This window comes from Chrysochloris asiatica, unplaced genomic scaffold, assembly GCF_000296735.1.
Source record: "Chrysochloris asiatica unplaced genomic scaffold, ChrAsi1.0 scaffold00053, whole genome shotgun sequence".
Taxonomy (NCBI): Eukaryota; Metazoa; Chordata; class Mammalia; order Afrosoricida; family Chrysochloridae; genus Chrysochloris; species Chrysochloris asiatica.
In genome coordinates this window covers 12,633,678-12,650,888 of record NW_006408571.1, presented here as the reverse complement: position 1 = coordinate 12,650,888, position 17,211 = coordinate 12,633,678, and the positions used below count along the sequence as shown (strand labels likewise).

Here is a 17,211-nt window from a genome sequence, read left to right as displayed (position 1 = left end):
CTGCCCCTACAAGGTTCGGGCCGCAGCGGGGGAGGGTCCCGGCCCCCGGCTCCGCCCGGTCCCTCCCCGCCTTTTAGGCGCCGGCGCTGCTGGGACATCCCAGTCCCGCCCAGCCTACATCAACGGCCACCGGAGCACGGAGCACCACCAAGTCCTCATACAACCAGCCCGAGTCAGTCAGGTCCGCAACCACCCGTCGGCCCGCCCCCCACCACAGCCATGGACGCCATCAAGAAGAAGATGCAAATGCTAAAGCTGGACAAGGAGAATGCCATCGACCGCGCTGAGCAGGCAGAGGCCGACAAGAAGCAAGCCGAGGACCGCTGCAAGCAGGTGGGGGCCCAGGGCCGCCTTTCCCCTCCAGACCGATTGACGAGGCTCCTGTCCTGTGTTCCCCAACTTCAACTTGTTCTCAAAGCACCCCTATCCAGTGTGGGGACCTGGGCCCTAGCTAGATCGCCCTTTATCTTACCCACCAAAGAGTCTGAGGGCCCCAACCCCACTTCTGTTCTTTGGGTTTAAAGTTTTCTCTTTCCCCAGGTCCCCCAAGACCCTTGACTGGACTGCCCCTCCTTCTTCCCATGTCTCAGCCTCCAGTCTGACTCTTAGCGCTTCCCTGTTCACACATCCCTGTTCCCTTCCTGGGCTTGGGTCTCCCTGCCCAGACCTGGCTGATCAAGACCCTTCTGTCTCAGTTGGAGGAGGAGCAGCAGGCCCTCCAGAAGAAGCTGAAGGGGACAGAGGACGAGGTGGAAAAGTATTCTGAGTCAGTGAAGGATGCCCAGGAGAAACTGGAGCAAGCTGAGAAGAAAGCCACCGACGTGAGTATGGGTCTGGGGGAGTTAGTGCACTGGTAAGGGGCACCCAGGCATAGAAAAATGTGGAGACAAGGGGGCGTAGGTCTCCCCGGCACCAAGACAGAAATGATTTCCTGCCAGGAACCTGTGTTAGGGCAAGCTTGCACAAATAATCCAAAATAGTAGACAAATCAAAACCACCTACCACTTCTCCCAGAGGAATTCAGTTTGGTTCCAGCTCTTAGAATGCGCAGTGACCAAGCAATGAGTCATCATCATGGGGGTGGATGGTCTAAGAATTTACCATTTACCTCAATTAATCCTCTAGTTGAAAATGGAGAGGAGACTGCAGCTACTTTGTGAGTGAGGTGTTGGGGAGCACGGGTAGGAGGTACTGTGGACAGCACTGTAGATGATCAGAGGAGGGGAATCCAAAGACGGAAATGGGCTTGAGTTGTACTCCTGAGGGGCCATTAGAAATTCTCTGGCCTTGACCCTTGGCTCCAGCATCCCTGCTGTGCACTGGGGCCCAAGCTCAGGTTCTAAACGGCTTCCTCATTTACCCTCATTAAACTGTCAACCTCAAGACCATGCCAGGCCACAGGGCAAAGGGACAGGACCACAATTGCCAAGACAGCCACCTTGGCAGTTCCTGGCCACTCTGAGATTCTCTGCCCACCTCCCACCCCCATCCCAACCAGACTTCTTTATTTCCTGTCATACCCAATTCCCACCTTGAAGTAGGCGAAAAGCCATATGGATGGACATAGTACTTTTAACAGTCTCTGCCTCAGTTTCCATATCCATCTGCCTTCTACCCAGAATTGTTTTAACATTATGGAGGGATTAGCATCAAGTCTGGTCTGAACACCAGAAATGACATCACTGTTTGTGTTGGTCCTTTTCCATATGCCCTCAGCCTCGCAGTCCACCAGGGTTGAGTCTCTCTGACCTCCAGTCTTCAGTTTTGGTTCTCCCCCAACCTTGGCACTTGGGAGGGGCCTGACCTGCAGCTGCTAGGGAAGACGACCCTGGGCATCTGACACTCTATAAATAACCAAGGCCCAGTGCAGCTGGAGCAGAACTAGAAACCCAAGGAGCTTGGTGGGGACAGGAGGGGAGGGGGGTAGACAAATTGATTATACAACCTTGAACACAGCAGTTAACTTCCACAGTGCCTCAGTTTCTCCCTTTTCGCTAACCTCCCATTTGTCCAGTCAGGACAGTAGTACCTGCCTGCCCTTTGGTTAAAGAGCAGCATTCATAAATAGGAAAAGCTTTGAAGAGCAGGAAAGGGCAAACACAACAGAAAGCCAGTCCTATAAGGGGACCCAAGGATTTTCCAGGCTTTCCAGAGTCATTTCATCTCCCTACCACCATGAAGAGGGTTTTCCATTTATGGAGTCTCATCTCTCTCTCTCTCTCTTTCTCTGGAGTCCTGGTGTGGCGCTACAGGATAATGCACTGGACTACAAGGTCAGTGGTTCAAGCTTATCAGCCACTCCTCAGAAACCCTATATTGGGTCACCGTCAGAACCACCAACTCGACAGCACTTACAACAACAGCAATCTCTCTCTCTCTAGAGTAGACCCCAGTATCCCCCAGGGCCATTCTTCCCAATCCCCAGCGCTGTCCTCTGAATCCTTCCCCAGTCATTCGGCCCTGTGCCCATGATGGGCTCTTGTCATTTTAGGTGGCCAAGCTCCAGGTACTTTTAGCACCTGGAGGACCAATTACAATCTACATTCTATATATGGTGCTGAGCTTCTCCTGTGCTACAGTACCCCCCAGGGCCTGTACCCACCCTCTCTGACCCCAGTGCTGTCACCAACAGCTCCACCTTTTCCTCTCTACTCACTCATTCTTTTATCATGTTTCATCGTCCTATACTCATCCTTTCTCTTTTCCACAGTCTTAAATCTCAAGAGTTCCTGTGTTTTTGTCTTTGAGGGAGAGACAGGGATAATCTAATGTTTATGGAGTGCTGACTCTGTAAGCAGTGTGTTCAAGTGCTTTCTTCATGTTGTTTTCCAAATACCCACTGACATCACATTGATTCCAACTCATAGCAACCAGACAGGACAGTGTAGAAGAGACCCATAGGGTTTCCAAGGCTGTCAATCTTTACAGAAACAGGCTGCCGCAGCTTTCTCCCACAAAGTAACTGGTTTGAACTTCCAACCTTATGGATCCTATAAGTGCCACACCAGGAGTCCAGTCCAATCAAGCATTGTTTGTTGTTATTTTTGTTAAGTGCTGTTGAGTCAGTTCCGACTCACAGCTATACTGTATAGGGTTTCCGAGGAATGGCTGGTGAGCTTGAACCGCTGACCTTGTGGCTCAAACCAACTTTGCAGTCCAGCGCGCATTAACTCTCAGCACCACACCAGGCACTGAGGAACCAAAAATTTGAGACTTGCTGTATTAACTTTGTTGAAGAATTATTCTAGAACCAAACCTGCAGTATCTCTGGGGTATGCCTGTATCTACCCTTGGCAGGCAGCTTTGTGCTACAGCTCTGGATGTCCCACCCTGGCTGGGCTTGCCTCCAGAGCCCATTGCTCAGTGTCTACCTGGTAGCTGATGACATCATGGAATTGCATTGTATGATTGGCTCTCCTTAGCAACAGTGGTTGCTAAGGATCTGGTTAGCTTAATCCACCAATTTACCTGGATCAGGCTGTGCTGTGGAGGAATGAGGACTGTCTTTGATGGAGGGACAGACAACCATCAGGAGACTAACTGCACAGTGCCAGAAGAGGCCCTGTAGCAGGGGAGTTGCATTTGACAACGAATGGGTGTTTGAATCTGGACAGAAGATAGTAGGTCGGGAGAAGAATCTAGGTAGAAATTCTAGAAACCAGGAAGGCTAGAGTCTTTCTGACAATGATTTTCCATCCTCCGGATCCTCTCTGCACCCCATACAAGACAAAGCCTTTCTGACCTCTGACTTCTGACCCACAGGCCGAGGCAGATGTGGCCTCCCTGAACCGCCGCATTCAGCTGGTAGAGGAGGAGCTGGACCGAGCGCAGGAACGTCTGGCCACAGCCCTGCAAAAGCTGGAGGAGGCTGAGAAGGCAGCTGATGAGAGTGAGAGGTGGGCTCAGGGACCCCCTCAGGGGTAGGTCAAGGGGGAGGAAGCATGTCTCTTCTGGTCCTGATCCTATTCACACCCCTCTCCCTGCCTCTCAGAGGAATGAAGGTCATTGAAAACCGGGCCATGAAGGACGAGGAAAAGATGGAACTGCAGGAGATGCAGCTCAAGGAGGCCAAGCACATCGCTGAGGATTCAGACCGCAAATATGAGGAGGTGATGATGCCCGGCCTCACTTCCCTCTCATCCCCAAGTCCCAGGCCTTCCCAGTAGCTCCCCACTGATCTGTTCCTCCACCCCACCCCCCAGGTGGCCAGGAAGCTGGTGATCCTGGAAGGAGAGCTGGAACGCTCAGAAGAGAGGGCTGAGGTTGCTGAGAGGTAAGAGTAGCTACATGGCAAGTGAACCGGCTGAGCCAGAGGCTGCAGAGCCAGCACTCTGAGCAGAGGGGAGACAGTTTCCCAGGTTTGGGGCCAGAGGGACAGGTCCTGTTCTCTGACCCCTGCCCGCTGCCCCTAGCCGAGCCAGGCAGCTGGAGGAAGAACTTCGAACCATGGACCAGGCCCTCAAGTCCCTGATGGCCTCAGAGGAGGAGGTAGTGACCTCTCTGGGCAATGGCGCCCTCTCTCAGCTCAGCTGCCTCTCCTCCTTCTCAGCTGCGCTCTTTCTCCTCTGGGCATCAGGATGGGCCTGGGACTTCCAAACTCTGCCTGCTGTCACTCTCACAACTCTGCTCTTCTCTCTCTCCTCCCCCTCCCACACTATGCCATCTCCACTGGCTTGCCTCCCTGTGCCCCCACACCCCACCCCGCCACACCCCCTGCAGTAAATGTGGGGACCTAGAGGAGGAGCTGAAAATTGTTACCAACAACTTGAAATCCCTGGAGGCCCAAGCAGACAAGGTAGAGGAGGTTGAGGGGCAGTGAAGATGGGGATCCTGCAGGGGAGGCGATGGAGCCAGGCAGGGAGGAGCTGGGTGTTCATGGAGGAAGATGATGAGCAGCCTGTGTGGCTCAGTGGAAAAAGGGAGGACTCGTAGAGGAGATATACTGATGGAGTGTGTATGTCCCTAAAAGTATTCCACCAAAGAGGATAAATATGAAGAGGAAATCAGACTGCTGGAGGAGAAGCTGAAGGAGGTAAGAGTTATCTTCCAGTCCCCAGTCCCTCCTTAAAGCCCACTGCCCTCGAGTCCATTCCGACTCATAGCAACTCCATATGGGATTTCCCAGGCTCTAAATCTTTATGGGAGCAGAGAGCCTCATCTTTCTCCCAAGAAACAGCTAGTGGGACTTAAACTGCCCACTTTGCAGTTAGCAGTCCAGTGCTTATCCTACAGAGCCACCAAAGCTCCCTTCGTCCCTCCTTATTAAGTGCCATCGAGTCGATTCCAACTCATAATGACCCTATATGGGGTTTCCCAGGCTGTCAGTCTTTATGAGAGCAGAAAGCCTCATCCTTCGGTGAAGTAGCTAGTAGATTTTGAACTGCTAACCTTGCAGTTAGCAGCCCAACAAGTAACCCACTATGCCACCCGGGTTCCTTTTAGCCCCTTCTTAAGCCATCCTAATTCCTACCAGAGCCTGCTTATGGCAGGAATTTGGGAATAGAGGTGGAGACTAAGTTGACTTCAGTGATGGTCTCTGGAAGTCAAGTTTCTTGCCATATTCCCTCCTTCCTTCCTTTACTCTCAGGCTGAGACTCGAGCAGAGTTTGCTGAAAGATCTGTGGCAAAGTTGGAGAAAACCATCGATGACCTAGAAGGTAAAAAGATACACCCCCTTGCGTCTGAACCTTTTTTCCATCCCATTGCATTTCCCACCACTAAACTAAGATTGGACCGCCTATAACTCCACAAACTCCACAGACTTGGGTGGGCTACATCTACTATTCAAGTACTGATGGTTGGCTACAGCCCATCCACTCCAGTACTTCTCTGAGATCAGCATGTCTAGGAATGACCAGGAAAGTATTTAAAATGCAGATTCCTGGGCCTTACCCCAAAGTGATTATTAACCTTGGGCTGAAGAATCTGTATTTCTCACAAGCTCCCTAGTAATGCTGATGGCTGCTGGTCCACAGACCACACTTTGGGTAGCACTGATTAGACAGTTTCATCTCCAAGAACAGCACCATAGAACTGTATCACAGAGACTTCTATTTTGAACAGAGCTATTTGATTGAACATCTAGGCTTGCATGACAATATTAATGGAAAATAATATTTTAAGTTTGATTTGGAGACAAGAAATATTCAAATAATAATTTGTGGCTCTTTCTCACTATTATCAGCAATTTTATACCTAAAATACCTTTTCATTTTATACTACAAAAACTGTTTAGCTTTCAGAAGTCTGACTTCCCTTGCTTCTAGCCTTCTCAGGCAAACCACAATTCTACCTCCAACTTTAGAACTTTAGAACGTTCTGGCTCAGAAGCACCCTTTACTCTCCCCCTAAAGGAAGCATTCCTGCTTGTCCAGAGCACTGTGCCCTCAGGTCCCTGGAGCTCCTAGAGGACACCTAATTTAGGGTACAGAGAAGGACAAAAGAGGACAGAGTGGAGTAGAGGGAGCCCTTACAGCTGCTCAGCCTGTTCTCTGGCCTCTCTCACTCTGTCTTTCTCCATCTGTCTCTGATTTCATTTTCTCTTTCCCTTATCCTCTCTCCTTCCTTCCCTCTTTCCCTCCACCCCCTCTCCCTACACTCCCACCTGGTCCTCTCCCTCTGGACCTCCCCACCCTCAGACGAAGTCTATGCACAGAAGATGAAGTACAAGGCCATCAGCGAGGAGCTGGACAACGCCCTCAACGACATCACCTCTCTCTGAGACCCTCACAATTATGGCCTGCCTCTCAGCGGACCTCTCTCCTCTCCTTTCCATTCTCTCTCTGGGGAGGGGGCAGGCAGGAGGAGCAGAAGTTGGCAACATTGCACAGTCAAGCCAGGAGCAGCCTAGGAAGAGCGCCCTTCACCCCCAGCCCCACCCCTGGCACTTGCTTCATCCTCCTCTCTATCTGCTCACCCACACCTCTGAGTATCCATCTCTCTCTGCTGCTTAATAAACTCATAACTTGGTCTCCAGGCTGTTTTCCTGTCCTCCAGAGCACTTTCACCCTCCCCTTCCTCCTCCCCCCCACCCACAGAGCACTGGGTAACTCCTGAGACCCCTGACTCTTACAGATGCCCCCACCACTGAGTCCACGGACAAGCACTATGGCTCACACGGAAACCCTCTTCTCACAGGGCACTACCCTCTCTGACTCTTTTGACTGTTGCATGTGGCATGTGTGACCCCCATCAAGCACTGTGACCCCCACTGATGCCTGTGAGAGACATATCCCACCGCAGACCTCAGGCTTGTCACTCCTAGCCTCTTGGAGCACCTAGCTTGGGTTCGAGAATCTAATGGAGACAGGAAGGGAAATGTGAGGAGGGGCAAAAGGTTGTGAAAGACAAAAAAAAAAAAAAAAGAGGTTGTGAAAGGTCTGGGATGAAGTTTGGGAAAACTCCATGCCGGCAATGTGGGGCTTTGACTGCAGTTTCAGGTCTGTCTTCTACCTCAAGTCAGTCTGTCTGGCTCAGTCTTTGTGTTTCCTTCTGTTTCCAACTTTCTTAAACTTTCTATAGGAGACCAAATCAACATACAACTCAGGCCTTCCCACCCCACCTCTATGACCCCTGCCTCTCCCCGCTCTTAAGGCATTCAGGTCTAGTCTGCTCCCATTGTCCTGGTCAGGACCTGCCATAAGACCCTCAGATCCCTGAATCCTGTGTCTTCCGCTGTCTCCATGTCTGTTTGTCACCTCCCATCCATGTCTTCCCTTATGTTTCTTCCCCATTCCCCCTCTTCCTGCCTCCCTTCCCTTCCTCACATGCAGCTTCCCTTCACAGAGACCTTGGCCAGTGCCAAGGAGGAGAACGTGGAAATTCACCAAACCCTGGACCAGACCCTGCTGGAACTCAACAACCTGTGAAATCCGGCCCTGCCCAAAGCAGGCTAGAATTGCCACGTCCAACACAATAAAACTGATGTTACCAGCATTACAGGGCCCTGTAAGCCTTTCTTTGGTATTGGTGGTAATGGTGGCATGTAGCTTTCCAAAGTGCTTGAGAGGATGGATGCCTCAGGGGACCCTAAATAAAAAGGACCCAAGCCCATACTCTGGGATAAGACATCCTTCCAATGGGGGCCATGGGGTGAAGTGCTAGGCTCGTTGAGAAGTTGTAGACGGTTATGGAATGCAGAGCAACCCAGCAGGGCTGGGGAGTATCGTGGGCTCTACCCCTATAGGCGAAGGGGCTGCCTTCTATGGTTCCACACTATTCCAGGAGGTAGCTGTACCAGGCAGTTCATTTTGAAAGCAAAACTGCAAGAAGCTACACATTCACTGTGGGCAAGGTGAAAAGCCCAGTAGCCTCCGTGTGATTATAAGCCTAAAGGATGCAGCCTTCCTACTACCCCTCCACACCCCCACCACCACACACAAGATCTTCCTGACAATATCAGTTCTTTCTATCTGCTTCCTGACACCATCTGTGGTCAGCAGAAAAATAAGTATGTCCTCTTCCTCTAAAGATGTCCACACATCTTAATCCCTTAAATCTGTGACATTTACCTTACATGGCAAAAGGGACTTTGCAAATGTGATTAAGATTCTGAGATGGGGAGACTATTCTAAATTATCCAGGTAAACCCAATGTAATCAGAAGGGCCCTTAAAAGAGCGAGGCAGGAAGGTCAAAGATAATCAGAAGATATGGCAAGGGAAGCAAGAGCTTGAAATGTTGCAAGGAAGGGGCCATGAGCTAAGAAATAAAAGTGATCATTAGAAGATGAAAAAGGCAAGGAAACTGATTCTTTCCTCAGACATCCCAAAGGAACCAGCCCTGCCAACACTTGACTTTAGACCTCATTCTAGGCTTCTGACCTCCAGAATGACAAGAGAATAAATCTGTCTTGTTTTAAGACACTAATTTTGTGGTAATTTGTTAAAGCAGCCATAGGAAATTAATACACCATCCTTATTTGAGGAACAAAGGTGCCTTCCACACATTTTATTAGAAATTTATCTTAAAAAGTCTTTGGAGGTTATAAAGGAAATAGTATAGCCAAGGCAGGCCAGGACACAGTTTCTAGCTCCCCCTCAGGTTCTTCTAGCCGGCTTCTGTACATTCTCCATGTTCCAGGTCTCTAGGCTCCCGTTTCAGTGACCTCTGCTGGGTGGTAGCTAACATTCCCTTTGACTGTGTTGATATGTCTACATAAACAAAAAAGAACCAATCCCATTAAGTCAGTTCCATCTCACAGCGACCCCATGTGTTACAGAGTAGGCCTGCTCAATCAACTTTTCTTGGCTGTTAAGCTTTACAGCTGGTTGCAAGATTTTCTTCCATGGACTACTCTGGACTCTACAATCTGCCCAGTGACTGTGCAGTACCCTGGCAGGTTGATAGGGGATGGGTGTACTTGAGGGAGTGGGTCCGTATAATACCTTTGCTGTCTTCTCATGTGCACTAGGAAGGCGATACTGGTAATGGCAAAGAGAAGTCCAAAAACCACAGCCAGGATGTCACCTTGGGAGGGAAAGAGGTAAGGATGACCTTGGGATAAAGAGAGTCCAAGGGGCTCTCCCAAAGCCTACTTCAGTATGTCCTCCCCCGAGTGCCTCAGTCTCTAGAAAAGGTCAACAAATGACAAGGGGAGGAGATACAGGAAGAAGGGCACCACTTTTTTTGTCCTAAACTTGAGTAACAGAGGTTGGTTGAGAAGGTAGATGCTAGAAGATTTTTAGAGCTCCATCCTGACCCTCCCTTGTTCTGGGGCTACTGGGGGAACCCAACACCTTAATCTGGGTCATATTAAGATTGGAGGTCTGCAGAAAGGTAGAGGGATCCTGGAGGGAGCTGATGTGGTTCTAACTAGTCTTGGGGTATTCCCCCAGCATCAGGAACAAATGGGGGGACCCTAGACTCACCAGCACCAAGGCAGGACTTCAGGTCGACTGAAGAGAAAAAGGAGACATTAGAGCTGGAGACCGTGACCTCGTAAGACAGGCAAAGGAAGAAGACACATCAGATGATGAGGGACCCCTGACTGGTGGGACATGGCAACGTGGGCCCCCAGACCAATCTGCACCTGTCTCAAAGGCCCTAGGGCTGCTGTCCACTCCAACAGGGAAGGAGGCCTCAATCATCCGCCCATTCAAAGGCTGCGTGGCTCGGAAGTTCAGCTGCAGCCGAGAGTCACCGGGCCCCCACAGGGAGTTAAAGAGAGTGTGGAGCTATGGAGATCAACAGACAATGGGGGTAGGTTTATGGTATGAGGGGAAACTAAAGGGACACAGGCCTATTGACAGCCAGCAGCCCCAGGCTGCCACCCTCCAGGCTCCCCTGTCCCTATTCCCCACATGGTCCTTTCATCTCCACTTGTTCTATATCTCCCTCCCCCCACACTCCCCATGTCACCTCCCCATCCCCAGTGCCACCTGCTTGGCACTCAGCTGCACTGTCTGGTTGAACACAGTCCAGATGACCCCCTGGGCACAGGAGGGTGTAGTCAGAGACCCCTCATATCGGAAGTAGCGGCTGAGATCGGAGGGCAGCAGTGCAGACACATCTAGTCCTGAGATCCAAGTCTCTGAACCTGTGGAAAGGACCTGTGCTGAGGCCCACCTAGATCATGTCCCCTGGAAGCTTTGGTAAAAGGGTACAATTTCACTGGGATCTCTTTTTCACTAAGAGGGGTCCCTTTCACTAATTCAGCATAAGACATAATTCAGAAGGAAAGAAAGGACCTTGGGGCAATTGGAAGAGGCATCACAGTGAAGACAGTTCCTTAGAGCATAGCATCACAGGTTTGTACTCTCACTTTGAGCTGCCATAACATGCTGAGACTCAAACCCAGAGTGATTACAAGAGAACACTGTGCTGAATAATCTGGAAATAAATGTTAAATATTTGTAACTATAAAAAAGAAAAGCAGACTGGCAAACTGACCTTCCTTAGCGATTTCTTCCAAATGTGACAGCAACAGCTCATAGGCACTGTTTTCTTCTGGGCCCTCCTGGGACATGACAGTGCAAGGTATGACTGGGTGCCTAAAGGTGAGGTGGCTTCCCACGGTCCTCCCCCATTCCTTAGCTCAAAGAATGCCGGGGGAACCATAAGTCTTATGCATTATTACTTTAAGTCTATTTACTCTTACTTTGTGAACTAACAGTAAGATTGGTGGACTGGTTTTGAATGGCAGATTGGAGAACAGGATGGAAGTAGAGCATCTTGACTAGGCTACAGACCCTCAATGACCTGGGACCTAAAAACATTTCCAGTCTCACTCACAGGTACCACCATACACACTCCACAAAAAAACCCCACAATCCACTTTTGTGTTCATGTTACCTCTGCATGTACCTTAATAATCATGTGTTTGACTTTTGGAGCAAGGTCATCTGACATGCTATTTCTGAGGCATTTCTCTGAATTTTCTGCTGGGAGGCTGGTTAAGGAGTCAGCAGTGACAAGCTTAGCTGCTCTCTCTCCATTCCTACACTCCACCGTATGTAGCTTTGATCATTAGATGCCCATACCAAGCCAAACCAAATCACATTTCCATCCAGTCGATTCCAACTCATAGCGACCCTGTATAGGGTTTCCGAGACTGCAAATCTTTATGAGAGATTGTAACCATGGCAATGAAACAATATACGATAGGATGAATGTAAAACCAATGTTCACCCATGTAAACTATCACATAATTCACAATAAAACATTTTTTAAAAAATCTTTATGAGAGTAAACAGCTTTTCTTTCTCCCAAAGAGTGGCAAGTGAGTGTGAACCACCCACCTTGTAGTTAGCAGCCCAACACTTAACCCATAACACCAAAGGTCACTAAATATTTATCTAGACTATATTGTACTTCACAAAGGGGAAATGATCTGCTATAGGGGAGCTCTGGTACTATAGTGGTTCCGAGTCAGGCTGTTAATCTCAGGGTCAGCAGTTCAAAACTACCAGTGGTTCCGAGGGAGAAAACTGAAACTTTCTGCTCCTGTGAAGATTTACAGTCTCAGAAACCTTATACAGGGTCACTGTGAGTCTGAACTAAGTCCACAACACCACCATAGGGGTATTAGAAACCACCATAGGGGTATTAGAAAAATAATTCTGACTAATGTCAAGTCGACAGCATCTGAATTCAGAGTCTACGCACATAATTTCCCATCTGCGTGAAAAGTGCCTCCTTTCTTCCTGATACACATAGTTTCAAGGAGCTCTGGTAGCGTACTGATTATGAGTTGGGCTGCTAACCTCAAGTTCAGCTGTTTGAAAACACCAGCTGTTCCACGGAAGAAAGGTGAGGCTTTCTGCTCCTGTAAAGATTTACAGTCTCAGAAACCCATGCAGGGTTGCTGTCAGAATGGACTCCACAGCACACCATCACCACCACAGATGGTTTCAGTATTGCCTCCTCTGTGAAGCCTTCCCTGACCATCTCTTGTTTTATCTGTGTCGTGGTATAGGTCTATTGTTTTCAAAGTGTAGTCCTTGACAGCACATTGGTAAAGCACTTGGGCTGCTAACTCAAAGGCCAATGATTGAAATCCATCGGCTGTTTTGTGGGAGAATGCTGGGCTAATCCGCTACCGGGCAGTTCTACCCGTTCTGTACAGCTGTTAGGACTCTGAATCTACAGCAATGAGTTTGGTTTTCAGCTTGTGGTGTGTTTTTTTTTTAAAGTTGACATAGAGTTGATTCTGACTCCTGGGAACCCCGTGTAAATCAGAGTAGAACTATATTCCATAGAGGTGTTAATGGCTGAGTATTTGGAAGCGGATCATCAGGCTTTCAGACGCCCCCACTGAGTGTACTCAAGCCTCCAACATTGCAGTTGGCAGCTATTGCTCTCTGTGCACTTCCAGGAAATCCATCTATCATGTAGGCCTTCCCCTTTTGGCTTCGGACTCCTTTTTGAGGCTCTACCTGAGTCATAGGGTTTTGGTGTGGCACTGCCAGATAAGCACTGGACTGCTCTCCACAGGTGGGTGGTTCAAACCTACTAGATGCTCCTTGGAAACTCTTTGTTGTTGTTGAGTCAAGAGGATTCCGACTAGGGTTTCTGAGGAGTGGCTGGTGAGAGTGAACTGCCGACCTTGGTTGGCAGTTCAAACCGATCTTGAAGTCAAGTGCTTATCTAGGGCGCCACACTAGGACTCCATTGAAAACCCTATACAGGGTCACTATTATTGTTGTTAGGTGACATCAAGTGGGTACCGACTCATAGCGACCTTATGTGGCAACCAATTATTCCACATCACTTAACAACTGGAGTTACTGGGAACTTTAGTGGTGCAGTGGTTAAAGCACCCAGCTGCTAACTGAAGGGTCTGCTTCCGGAGAGATTTACATTATAGAAAACCTTCTGGGGTAGTTCTGTCCTGTCCTACAGGGTGTCGTCTATAGGAAACCTTCTGGGGTAGTTCTGTCCTGTCCTACAGGGTGTCGTCTATAATTCAGAATCAACTAGACAGCAGAGGGTTTACGTGACTCATGCGTGATGACTGATGAACAAATGAGTGAGTAAATGAGATGGTAGCCAGAGGTAAGGGTGAGTGTGCTGGTATGGACTCTCTAGGGGCACATGTGGGACAGATGGGAATGGGCCAGTACCTGCAGAAAGGCGGCCAACACGGCCAGGCCTGCCGGGTGCCCCAAGGCCTCTTCAACTCCAGTAAATGAGGTGCTGAGGTGAACCACGTGGATCTGGAGATGACAGGAGGGTAGAGATGGGCCAGATTTCGAAGGAGCCTCACCCCTTCGCCACTCATAGGACTGCCCGGAGCTCACCTCTGCGGGGAAACGGTGGCCACCGACCGTGTGTTCTGAGCCCGGGCGACCTGCGGCCCCCCAGTGCAGATGCAACTGCAGGGCCCGGTATTCACGGCCGGGTCCCAGAGCCATCTCCAACCCCGGAGGCAGTGTCAGTTGCACTGTGGTGGGGAAGGGGCAGTGAGCAGGACCCCACCCCCACCCCACCCTTCCCCAGGGCCAGCCCCGAGCCCCGCCCATCGCCCCTCGCCCCCAGATAGCCCTGCCCCTTCTCTGACGCAGCGGGAGCCCCCCTCACCGCTGTGGCCATTGTTTTGCAAGCGCAGTTCTGGGAGTGGCGGGAGCTCAAAGCCCAGGAGTTCCAAGGGTTGCAGGGCAGGGCTAAATGCTGCGAGCTCCGGGCGTATATCTACCGGGGATTGGAAGCGACCTGCACAGGCTGGGGACACCTGGGGCCAGGGTGGGTCGCCTACGGTGAGAGAGTATGGTCAGGAATCTGGGGACAAGGTCAGGGGTACTTTTAGGGAGCGGAAAAAGTGAAAGGGTGGGATCAGGGAGTGTCGGTGCGGCAGATAAAAATCAGGCGTGAGGACGGGTGGGGACAGGCAGAAGAGGGTGAGGTGGTTGCGGCACCCAGGGATGGCCGACCTGGGTGCCCAGATTGGGTCTGGGCAGAGGCTGGGTGTCTCACCTCCATAGCTCCAATGACTGTGGTCATCCCCTGCATAAATGAGAAGGATCAAGAGGTGGGTCTTGGAGCCCACTCCCTCCCCAGAGGCCATAACGAAATGGGCTCCACTCACGAACCGGAGTTCACAAATTCAGACGCCTGATGGGAGCCTAGCAGGTAGCAGAAATGCGTGAAACGGGCCCAGTGTATCACAATAGACTGCAGTCAAATAAAATACAACTGGATGGGTCAAATGAAAACTGTACTGGCCCTGGGAACTACTGTCTTACAGTCTGCAAACTGAATGAGGGGCTTCAGCCCCTGAGGCAAATGAGATCTTCATTCCTTTCTCCCTTATTCATCCAAACTTCCCCCCCCCACACACTCAAATTTCTACCCTGGTCTCTAACTCCTTTCCCAAAGTCTCTACTTGGGAGGGTGGAGACTAGCTTCCTCCTGACTGTTTCCTTCTAGGTTCTGTAAAATGCAGAGATGGTTTCTACAATCCTTCCTGCGTTACCTCTGCCTCCATCCTCAATCTTTTCCTCTTCTCTTCCCTACATAGTTTTACTTCTTGTCTTCCTCTTTCCACCTATTTTTTTTTTTAAATCTCTTTGCAGATTCTTATCTCTTACTCTTCTCCAACCTTCCCATTCTCTTTCATCTCATCTATCTCCCCCTTCTCCATCTGTGCCCCCCCCCTTTTGTCTTGCCTCCCACTGCTTCTGAAAGTAGTGTTAAGGAAGGGATTACAAAATCCCCTCTTCCCCTGATAATCCCTGGGTGGTACAAACAGATAACCAAAAAGATGGAGGTTCAAGTCCACCCAGAGGCAGCTGGGAAGAAAAGCCTGGTGAGCCACTTCCACAAAATCACCCACTGGAAATCCTATGGAGCACAGTTTTTTGCTCTAATGCACATGGTGTTGCCGTGAGTCAGAGACTCAGTAGCAACTGGCTATCTGTCCTTCCCGCTGAATGATTCCTGTCTGAGCTGGGGTATGTGTGAGGGGGGGTCATGGTCCTCACTGGAGCCTGGATTTGGAGGATTGAGGGTCACTTACCTTTTCTTTCCCTGTGGGCACTATTTTCTTGACCTTGAGTGTTTCTGGGAGCCTCAGTAGGTAGGTCCTCTTCCCCTGGGTTAGTCTCAGATTCAGGTGGTGCTTCCTCTCCAGGTGGGTCCTCTTCACTGGGATCCTCCTCACCGCCTGTGTACTCAAGATGAATCAGTGGATCATCTTCTCCAGATGAATCTCCTCCCAAGGGGTTAGCCCCTTGAATCCCGGGCAGGCCCTGGGGATGGGCCGGCACCAGGAGTAACAGTAAAAGCAGCAGTTGCAGAGTGGGGCCCTTTGCAGGGGCCAAGGTCAGCACAGGGAGCCAGGGGCTGGGGCATTGGGGAGCCATGCGGCTGGCTGTGGGGTGTCCCGGGACACGATGTGCACGGGCTCTACGTGCATAGGAAACTGGAGCCGGGTGGGGGAGGAGCGAGCCTGGAGGGGAGCAGGCTGACTCACAGAGTGCCCTTTTGTAGAGATGGAGCCAAAGTCCCACGGGTCTGTTTGGCCCTGTGCCCCCTCCCCGATACCAAAGCCTGGGTACAGTGGGATGGGGGCAGCAGGTGTGTGCTCAGGCAGAAGGTTATCGGGGTTATATGCTCAGCCTGGGACCAAAAGCACTACCTGGCACTATCCAGGCTCTCCCTGGCACCACCCGTTGCTTGCCAGTCAGCCTCACCTAATCCTGGCCTGCTTCCCAGTTCCAGGCAGGGAAGAGGAAAGACAGGGAGCTGGGGCCCCCAAGTCTTCTGGTGGAGAGAGGGAGCAGTCTATGCAAACGTCCCTGGTCCAGGCTGGCAGCAGGTGAGGGGGGAAGGGCAAGCTGCTGGGGAAGTCTAGGGGTGAGCCAGTAGATGCAGAGATGGATGGATGGGAGGGAGGCCCACCTGAGTAGGAATGGAAGACTGAACACATGGATGAAAGGGACTCCAGTAGGTAAAACAAAATTTGTTTCTCATCCTATTTTTCTCCTACTCAAATAGTTTCATTGGTTGCTCACTGCCTAGTAAAGTGTTTGTTGTTAGATGCTACCAAATTAGTTCCGACTCACAGTGATACTATACACAACCAACGGAACAAAACACCTCCCAGTACTGCGCCATCCTCACGACTGTTACATTTGAACCCATTGCTGCTGCCACTATATCAACTCATCTCTTTGGGGATCTTCCTCTTTTTTGCTGACCCTCTACTTTATGATGTCCTTCTACTACATGATGTCCTTCTCCAGGGACTAGCCCCTCCTGATAAGATGTTCCAAGTATGACAGATGAAGTCTCCACATCCTGACTTCTAAGGACTATTCTGGCTGTACTTTCAATACAGACCTGTTTATTCTTTTGGCAGTTCATAGTTCTTTTAATATTCTTTTCCAACATCATAATTTAAATGCATCAATTCTGCTATGATCTTTCTTATTCATTATCCAACTTTGACACGCATATAAGGAGACTGAAAACAGACCATCGCTTAGGTCAGGTACACCTTAGTCCTCAAACTGGCATGTTTGCTGTTAAACACTTTAAAGAAGTCTTTTGCGGCAGATTTACCCAATGCAAGACATCCTTTGATATCTTGACTGCTGCTTCCATGAATGTTGATTGTAGACCCAAGCAAAATAAAGTCTTAGATCATTTCAATCTTTTCTCCATTCATCATGATGTTATTTATTGGTCCAGTTGTAAGGAATTTGTTTTCTTTACATTGAGGTGAAATCCAGAGTCATTGATCTTCATCAGTATTTAAAATCCTCTTTAAAGT

The 17,211-nt window shown here is 50.0% G+C and overlaps 2 protein-coding genes across 5 annotated transcripts; one reads left to right on the top strand and one right to left on the bottom strand.

Annotated features, from left to right (window-relative positions):
• Nucleotides 1-7,934, top strand: TPM2 (tropomyosin 2 (beta)). Of its 4 annotated transcripts, none has more exons than XM_006863080.1 (9): nucleotides 1-333; nucleotides 696-821; nucleotides 3,763-3,896; nucleotides 3,992-4,109; nucleotides 4,203-4,273; nucleotides 4,413-4,488; nucleotides 4,970-5,032; nucleotides 5,588-5,657; nucleotides 7,786-7,934. In XM_006863080.1, the coding sequence occupies exons 1-9, from the start codon at nucleotides 220-222 to the stop codon at nucleotides 7,866-7,868; spliced, it is 855 nt and encodes a 284-aa protein (XP_006863142.1). In that variant the 5' UTR covers nucleotides 1-219; the 3' UTR covers nucleotides 7,869-7,934. The 4 variants fall into 4 exon arrangements, with proteins under 4 accessions (XP_006863142.1, XP_006863143.1, XP_006863145.1 ...); XM_006863081.1 differs by lacking the exons at nucleotides 4,413-4,488; nucleotides 7,786-7,934 and adding exons at nucleotides 4,720-4,795; nucleotides 6,639-6,975; XM_006863083.1 differs by lacking the exon at nucleotides 4,413-4,488 and adding an exon at nucleotides 4,720-4,795 and having other exon boundaries at nucleotides 220-333; nucleotides 7,786-7,868.
• A 1,150-nt stretch (nucleotides 7,935-9,084) lies between these two features.
• CA9 (carbonic anhydrase IX) lies at nucleotides 9,085-15,799 on the bottom strand. The gene is made up of 11 exons (XM_006863079.1): nucleotides 15,454-15,799; nucleotides 14,412-14,441; nucleotides 14,019-14,189; nucleotides 13,739-13,881; nucleotides 13,562-13,654; nucleotides 10,890-10,956; nucleotides 10,379-10,536; nucleotides 10,030-10,174; nucleotides 9,869-9,895; nucleotides 9,392-9,467; nucleotides 9,085-9,151 (listed from the first exon to the last, which is right to left on the bottom strand). Exons 1-11 carry the CDS (start codon nucleotides 15,797-15,799, stop codon nucleotides 9,085-9,087), a joined length of 1,323 nt encoding a protein of 440 aa, XP_006863141.1.
• Nucleotides 15,800-17,211: the final 1,412 nt, after the last annotated feature.